This window comes from Clarias gariepinus, chromosome 18 (genome assembly GCF_024256425.1).
Source record: "Clarias gariepinus isolate MV-2021 ecotype Netherlands chromosome 18, CGAR_prim_01v2, whole genome shotgun sequence".
Taxonomy (NCBI): Eukaryota; Metazoa; Chordata; class Actinopteri; order Siluriformes; family Clariidae; genus Clarias; species Clarias gariepinus.
Window position 1 is genome coordinate 30,313,931 of NC_071117.1, and position 9,512 is coordinate 30,323,442.

The window sequence follows — 9,512 nt, forward strand, 5'->3', positions numbered from 1 at the left end:
TTGTGGGCATGGACACGGGCCATTTGTATCACTCAATGTGTTACTGGAGTTTTAATATACAGGAAACTCATGTGTTTTTGTAGTGAGTCACTGACCTCAAACTCCACAAATATGGGAAAAAATGCACATGTAACACAATTATTCAACGGGTTCTGTATGTATTTATTTATCTATCTTCAAACAAAAGCACTATATAAACACAAAGCACCAAGATGAAGATTAACAATGTCAAGATTATTTATATATGTATTTCGTAACACTCAAAAGGTTGAAAGTGATACTATGAAAATTATGAAGTGATAAATTACAAATGGTAGAGTAATTTAAAACTTTTGTTTAGTTTTATTAATCTGCTAGTTTTTAATACGTATTATATATTTAAAGGGTTTATTTATTTCTTCTGTTTATCTATCTTTAAACAAAAGCACTAAGCTGAAGATTAACAATGTGAAGAATTTTATGCATTTTCAAGCTTTGTTTTTTTTTTCTTTTAAATAACCTGTACCCTCAAAACGTTTACACTATGAAGTGATAACATACAAATGGTACAAAGTGATTTAAAACTTTTGTTTACTTTTATTAATCTGCTAGTATTGAATATCTTAATATATATTTATATATAACATTTATTCATTACTTTGTTTTGTTTGTTTATCTTTAAACAAAAGCACTAAGCTGAAGATTTACAATGTCAAGTTTTTATGTATTTTCAAGTTTTTTTTTCTTTTAAATCACCTGAACCCTCAAAACGTTTACACTATGAAGTGATAACATACAAATGGTACAAAGTGATTTAAAACTTTTGTTTACTTTTATTAATCTGCTAGTATTTAATATTAATTTATTTTCCTGTAAGCTTTAAACCTATATTTAAAGGGTTTATTTATTTATTTATTTATTTATTTATCTATCTTTAAACAAAAGCACTACGCTGAAGATTAACAATGTCAAGATTTTTATGCATTTTCAAGTGTTTTTCTTCTTTTAAATCACCTGTACCACTCAAAACGTTTACACTATGAAGTGATAACATACAAATGGTACAACGTGATTTAAAACTCTTGTTTAGTTTTATTAATCTGCTAGTATTTAATATCTATTTTATATTTAAAGGGTTTATTTATTTCTTTGTTTTGTTTGTTTATTTGGTTATTTACCTTCAGCACTATCCAGCCACAAAGCGCCAAGCTGAAGATTTACAATGTCAAGATTTTTTATGTTCTTTCAAGACTCCTCATGTTCTCTGACATTTTGACGTTTTGTTTGATTTTTAATTAAAAGTGAGAACTGTGTGGCTCTATATGAGCTGGTAACAGCCCAGGGCTGCACTCAGACACATCAGGATGAAGGTGAAGCTGACCCCGAGGACTGCACCAGAACTGGGGATCCCACCAGCGTACACTACTCTCCCATGAAGAGGCTGCACTGGTCTATAGTTTTTCACCAGGGCGTTGGCTTCATCAAACTTCACTTTGTGGAATTCATCAATCTGTACAGGACAACAGAAATACAGAGAGACAAATAGTTTCCAATGACAGACAATTCTTTTAGGCTACAGGTACAAAGCATCACATAACCAGCTTGTTAAAATGACTGAGTCAAAGATTAGGCTTACTTGGGTTTGAGTAAGTTGAAGCGCCTTCTTAAACACGATCCAGATCGCTGGCTGACAGCCGGGTTTGGTCAAAGACCCTTTATAATAATAGTAGTCCTTCATGTCCTCCTCAGTGAGGATCAAGTCATTCAGGGCGATGTTTAGATCTTCCATAGCGTCTGGTCAAAGAAATAAAAAAATAATGTATCATAATAAGTTACTCAGACATAAAGTTCAATCACTTTTTGTCACTAGATGATTTAAGAAATAAGATTAAATTGAAAACACAAGTATCCTTGCACATTTAAGGTCAAGAGGCTTTAGATATTAAATGATGATTAAATGATTAAAAGACGACTGCAAGAATAAAGCAGATGTGTACAGATGTTCCTACTGAAGTGACATAAGTACACAATACTTTGTAAAAAGTCTTCAGCCACCCTGCATTTCTTTGTATTTTGCTCCCAGACTTTCTTGTATTTTATTAAGGTGACCTTGAGGAATAATTCTCCAGGCTTTGTAAGGGACTTTTTTTTTACTTTTTTTTGCCTCTTTTTTGACAGGCTGTTGCCTCACATCTTCACTCAGAGAAATGGCTTTTGTTTGTTAAGACACACAGCGACCTTTGAAACATTTAAGGATTAAAAATCATCTGCGGCACGAACCGGTGAGAAACAGGAGCAGATGATGACAGATGATCAGGCCGGTGATCAGTTATACTGCTGATGCTGAACGCTGAGTGGTTGGAACAGACGAGAGGGGAAATGGTGTTGCTGCTTTAAATGATACCTTTAGGCACTTTGCAGCCGGTCACAGTAAAACATTTTCTCCAATTTCTCTATTTGAATCTTTAATCTAATCATTTAGGGGTGGCTCTGCACTGTATGTGTTTACGGTCATATATCTCTTTATTCATGATAGTTTTGTTTCACTGATTTCTACCTGATATTCTTGTTAGGTAGCTGCAGTAAGTTGTAGATAATAAAGCTGCCTCATGGGATTTTGCTAAAGTGACGTTTACTTCATGTCATTCTAACTATGATATTATTTAATAATAACTCATCTTTTCTATTCTCAATTTGCCTGTTAACAGCCTAGAACTACTTAGTACAGTCTTTTAGTTAACTGTATGTTTGTTTCATCAATAAATATAGCAAAAAACAACTATTGTACATGTACCGGACAAGAGGCCAGTCTGGAGACTCAAACTGATTGTTACGTCATATACTGTATAAATCTGACCGAAAGTTTAGGAAAAGCAAGTGTCACATTGAAACAGGCCTACCTGGTTCTATAATCTTTGTCACAGCTTCAACCAAATCTTTGTACGACTGCTTATCATAAGTCTGTTCACTAGCCGGGGCTTCTTCAGCCGGGGGAGAAACTGCCTGGAATAAGAAATTCCCCCCCAAAAAATCAAGCTAAAATTAAACATATGTAATTGAACACCACCAATTCTGTCATGAACAATAATCAAATATTTAACCAAAGTTCTGCTGAAGGCATGTTGATGGCTACCAAAAGTGTTTGCTAAAGGTGAAACCTGCTAAGGCACATTCGTTTAATATCAGATGTGCTGTATACAGTATATATATATATATATATATATATATATATATATATATATATATTACAGACTTTGTGTTAATTTCACCAAATCTTTTGGGAAAATGAAGTTCAATCCTCCAGGATATTTCAAGAAAGGTGTATTCAGGTCAAATGTTCTGGTTGCTGATGCCGGCCCAAAACAATACTAAGACGTTTATGTTGTTTTCCCATTACACTGTCACCTATGGGTGTGATGGTTCATTGATATATGATAGAAATAATGACTTTTAAACATTAATTTACAGTAAAATGGCTTAAAATTTCAGCAGACCATGAAAAGCAAACCTCAAAGAAAAACGCCAAAATTGCTACTCCGGTTGGGTCCTTCTCTGCTTCTTCTATCTTGGTGTATTTGTCCTTTAAATGCAGGACTTGCATCTGAGAAAGAGAGAGATTACAAATCTACAGTACCAGTCAAATGTTTGGACACACCATCTGATTCAATGTGTTTTGTGATTTATTTCCTACATCATATACCATTAATGGAGATTTCATAAAATTATGAAATTACACATGGAATTATGTAATTAAATAATAATAAAAAACAGTCAGTTTCTATTTTAAGACATGAAAATAAGTTGTTCTGGAATAGTTCTGGCAAGAACAATATTGTCAAATGCATTTGCAAAACCCATAAAGCACCGTGATAAAACCATGGCTACCATGAGGAAAGATTAGAGTCGTTCTGAAGTCTTTACAGAGCAGAAGTAGCAGACACGTCTCAATAAACTGTTCAAAGGAGATTAATGCATATTTTGGACGACTTCAGTATTGTTTTTCGATGTAGAAATAAATAACAATCAGGAACGACCATGAAATTAGAGGGGGTGTCCAAACTTTAGACTGGTAGTGTGAGTGTGTGTTCAGATCAGATTAGATTAGATTTGACTTTATTGTCATTGTGTAAAGCACATGTACAAAGCCTGTGAAATTCAGTTAGCATCTAACCAGAAGTGCATAAGTGGCCAATTTACAATAAATAACAGTGTGTTAAACGAGTGTGTGAGGCCACATGTAAAGGGGTGATAACATGGGAAAACATGGACGTGATTATAAACAACAACAACAACAACAACAACAGTTCAATTATCACTTTAAGACATGAAGGTCAAAGAGCTGTTCTGATATATACGCTATAGATAACTAGCATGCAGCTACGCTGGGGTCAATAAAACATAGCACATGTTAACACATCTAATTCAAACACTCTATACTCACTACAGTAGGCTGTTCGCTACCAGTACAATGTGCACGTATTGTGTGTTCACCTTAAATAGTGTGCAAGACACCAGATATAGTCTTAGATAGTCATTAAACCCACATCACACACTTTCACACCCTGGGATCTCACTGCATTTCTCATGGGAAATATAACTTCAGATCAATACATACTGCGTTAAACTTGATAAAGAAACATCTACATATATCAGTTCATCAGATAATCATATTTATTATGACTGTCAGTGTGCCAAAGGGAATCATGACTCTACCTCCATTGGATACTGCTTTTCATCAATGGTGTGTTCAGACCCTGGGTTTTCATTACCCTCGCCCCAGTGGAAATCGATCCTTATAGCTTTGTACTTGCGTGAAAGCTGTCCCCATGTCAATGTGGCCCCAGGAGATATTGTGAGCGTAACTGCAAGGAAATAAGGAAGGTGTTACAATAGAGCGGCACTTCCTTAAAGGGAATACTGTCTAATGTACTGAAAGTGATACAGGAAGGAAGGAATTCTGAAACGTGTTCAAACGTGCGGAGGAATCTTAATCTTAGAGTCACGACTGTGCAAAGACAGAAGACAGAAATATAAAACATTAATGAAACTAAAATCTGTCTTTTTCAAGCGATACATAAGAAGAAAATACAATCTATGACTTTAGGTGTTTTACAGAGAACAGCATGAACGAGACTAGACAGACCGATCTTTATCACACTCCTGAGAAGAACAGCTTGGTGTCCAGAGGCCTGTGAGTTTACATGGCGTCCTGCAGTCTTCATGTACTCAATGAAACAGAACAGTGGCCTCCAACCAATGAGCTGTGAAGCGGTACTGAGCCATGATCATTTGGCACACAGAAAGAACTAAATATATATTTTTATTTAATTTCTATTTTATTGCCTTTAGGAGTCTGCAGAGTGTTATTTAGAAAAATAATCAGAGAGAAACAGATGGCATTTGTTTTGATGGCTGATAAAATGAATCTAATGTTACAAGTTAACTCCAGCTCAAAGACAAATGTCTCTAGAGAGTCTCTTTAAAAAAGGGTAAATGATGACACAGCAGATAAGACTTTAAGACAAAAAAGACTTCTGCATTAATCCTACCTAAATTACGGGTTTATCACAACAGGTGATTGACCAAGGTGCACCAAGGCCGCTCTATATAATAGATATGGCCTTCAAATATAATAAATAATAATATCAAAGCAGAATATCTTCATGATATGAGATGAGAGATGATATTTTCATCTCTTTGTCTGCATTGACAGCAACAGAAATCTAATTACGAAGCAGACGGCATGAGGAATAGACTTTGGGTGTCACTCCCCTTTGCATGTTATTGCCTGTCTTTAATCAAAGCACTGCAGTTACTTCCTGGACTGGAGAAATTATAGAACCCATAGAAAACAGATGCGGTGAGGAAGTGACACGGCTGACTGAGTTTCCCTTTCAGACCTCTACACACCTGTCAATCTCAGGAGTGACACTTGGCAAATATTACTATAAGGTACATGACGTGTACAGTAAGTTCCAAGATTACCAGTTTTTTTATCATTCTTCATCTTCATGGTCCGTGTCACGTCATAGCCAGTGAATTTTAATTTGGTCGGTTGGGGCTTTTCAGTTTCACTGGCCTTTATGGCGATGGGAGATTGTTTGGCACCACCACATGTCACATTCACCACGCACCATTCGTTTGGGCCTGCACACAACAGAGATTTGAACAGGATTAGAATAGAATTTACCTGAATTTTTTTTTACAAAACTACCAAAGGCAAAAATCTTCTGCTGTGCTCACTTATCATTACCTCTGCATCCTTCGATACCGGCCTTCTGGGAGTCGTAGCACCAGACTGGATCTGCATCAAAAAAAAGCATCAGTAGCTACACGCAGATTTGCAAACACATTTCATGCAATCTTAAACAACATTAATTAAGAATCTCATATTTAACGCCGTCAGCACCGTGGATTAGAGGTTGGCACTGTTGCCTTGCTTAGTGGGTTTCTTCCCAAAGACATGCAGGTTAGGCTAAGTGGTATTCCCAAATTACCTGTAGTGTGTGTGTGTGTGTGTGTGTGTGTGTGTGCGTGTGCGTGTGTGTGTGTGTGTGTGTGCTATTGTGCCCAAAGTCTCCTGAGACAGGCTCCAGGCCCCTGTCACCCTTTACAGGATAGTCGGTACAGAAGAAGAATAAATGTATGAATGAATATTGAACATGCCATACTGTAGGTTTTAAACTGATCTCCATGTGTACTTAATAAACCTTCATGATACTTTATGAACATTTAATCATGGGGTACTGTACATCTACCCATGTATACACGTTTAAAAATGATAACTTTCAGAAATTGTCTAACTTTATATTTGTATGAATGATGCCCCCTAACCGTTTAGGTCTTCTGTAAGACACCGTAGATTATAATAAATCAGAGTAGTATGGTGAATAAAACACTGTCAGCCCTTTTTAAAGCTTCCCTCTCTTCTCTTTAAACATTCAGATATTCAGGATGTTTCCATGCTCGCCTGCTGAGCCCCTGGTAAAACAAAATTGACTTTGTAGCCATAGTGGCAAAGAAACAGTTCATAATGGCACTTCAGAGGTACACTGTGATATCCTCAGGCCTTTTTGTACATAAAGCACGCTCATTTAGAACGTATGTCTGCGTGATGATATAATTATTGCCTGTTTATTCAGCGATCAGCACAAAAGTTATTTTCTCCCTTAATCTTACAAACAAAAATTAAATTGTAAATACAAGTTCAACCAAGCAGTATGGTTTATACTATAATAAGATTCTTCAATTCATTCCTCCCAGTTTTATTCAACTAGAGTATATTTCAGTTGGATCTGAAACTATTTAAAAAAGGTGGGATACATGTATCTCCATCTCGGAGTTGTATTGGATGGCCAATGGACAGCAGAACGAACCTTTAAAAATTGTACATGTAAAAAAAAAAAAACACTTTATGACCTTGGTACGTGAAGTTGAACTGGCAGGAAATACAAGCAGCTCTACCACCAGACTCGAGCTGAAATTCAGCCATTTTGGAGAGATGATTTTATATGGGCCTCAAAAATGGCCATTTTTCAGCGCTATACTGTCTCGCTTCAAACAATAATAATTTAAAATGCAAATTATTCATATTCATATATATTAGTATTGATACTAAAATTGGTTTCAGCCTTTAGAAGCATATGACCTGTTATAACAGTATAAGTGTTTTTGATAAAACATTAAAAAGGGAAAATCTGTAGTGTCTGTAACCATGTCAAATTCATGTTGCAATATCTTAACAATTTTTCATTTTAGAATAATTTTCATTAAACTTTTTCAAGTTTTTGTCGTTTCATGTGAAATCTAAATTGGCCAAGTAAAATCTGAATGACAATTAAGAGCATTGCAAGATCTAAATTTAAAAAAGTTACGGACACTACATAAAAGGGCATGAAATTGTATTTAGCAAATTTGTGTTTTATTTAATAGTGTTTAGCCATAAAGAAGTGTGCATATTTACAGGAAATTGAGCATGGATAGTGCGACAAGAAGTATTAAGTATTATGACAAATGGTGTTATCTGATGCTATCTGGAAATTCACTTTTTCACCTACTTAGTGAGACACATTTTAGCACTGATACCTTATTTTGGTTGTATAGATGTTGTAAATAATAATATATTTACAACACCAACAATGGGTGGTTTCAAGCACCTGTGACAGCACACTATGATGTCACTCAATATAATTTCACTCGGGATGATTTTAGCCCATGTTTGCACAAGTTTTAGTGTGATTTCATAAATGTAAAGTCACTCAGTGTGATGTAAGTCATATCGAGTTTGCCATTATGACATAAGTTTGCCATAAGTTTAAGGCCTCGCCACAGCTAAACCATATGAGATATAAAAAAATCATTTCTCAATTTTGCAACCTCGATGACTTAAAATCATACGGGCTTGGGTTGGTGGTGATGCAACAGTGCATTGGACCATTATTAGGGTCCAAGCACTATTACATCAGCACAGTGGCGACATATAACATTATGATGTATTAATAGTAATGATGTCAAAATGTGCGAAGGTCCCTTTGTTCTTCGGATGGCATAGTAGTTGGGCCTTAAATATAATAATCCTTTGAAGAACAAAGGGACCTACTACAAAATTAATATTAATTATTATAAAATATTAATAAAATAGTATCTTCTTAAAGAACTAAACCAAATTGTCTGACTCACTGAAGTATATAGATAGCTGCCCGATTAAAAACTAACATTAAAAACATGTTAAAAACAAGTTTGAACTACAACTTAAAACTAAATCAAATGAAACTTTCCTCATAATAAAGCAAGCTGGCTATCGTCTAACCAAACCCTCCTCATTAAACTCATTAAAGCCAACAGTCAAACTAATTTCCTTAAAGACCTTATAGGGAGTGAAAGAAGAAAGCACATAAAACTCCAGTAAAATGTCTACATAACTGAACACATATCGAGCACAATATTAAAAATACTGCGGTAACATTTACTCATTTAGACGTTTAAATATGCACAATACAAACCAACTTTGTTAGGTAAACTAGTTAAAACTAGTTAAAACATTAACCCGGGCGAACAGTTAAACTGCCCCTTCGTGTTACTCACCATCACAAAGGCAGGTTTTAAAAACTGAAACCAGAAGAAATGAGAAAATTAGTGGCATCATGTTGGATAAACCCCAGAGAACTTCACCAGACAGTTAACACACACACACACACACACACACACACTAGTGTCTCGACCAGCGATCAGTGATAAAGTGACTCGTCACAAAGTCGCTCGTGAACTAGTCTTGTTAGAGAATTGATTCTCTTTTGGGAGTCGACTCTTTTGGGAGTCGAGTCATTTGAGAGTCGACTCGCATATAAATCATTCACGCGGTTCTTTTTCCGTTTTCTTTCCTTTTTGTTTAAATGAAGGCGATATCTCTAAAATATTTACCCGAAACAATAAATGTGCTGCTTGTTAGGAGGAATGAGGTGTGTTTGTGAATCTGTGTGTTTAAATCTCGAGGATTTTAATAGAGAATATAATGTGTAAGCGGATATACATGC

At 35.4% G+C, this 9,512-nt stretch overlaps 1 protein-coding gene across 1 annotated transcript; it reads right to left on the reverse strand.

The window, feature by feature from the left end:
* Nucleotides 1-213: 213 nt before the first annotated feature.
* On the reverse strand, nt 214-9,222 carry LOC128506387 (carbonic anhydrase 4-like). Its single transcript, XM_053476805.1, has 8 exons — nt 9,064-9,222; nt 6,233-6,283; nt 5,965-6,126; nt 4,693-4,841; nt 3,488-3,580; nt 2,880-2,982; nt 1,616-1,773; nt 214-1,489 (listed from the first exon to the last, which is right to left on the reverse strand). The coding sequence occupies exons 1-8, from the start codon at nt 9,122-9,124 to the stop codon at nt 1,298-1,300; spliced, it is 969 nt and encodes a 322-aa protein (XP_053332780.1). The 5' UTR covers nt 9,125-9,222; the 3' UTR covers nt 214-1,297.
* Between the last annotated feature and the right edge of the window lie 290 nt (nt 9,223-9,512).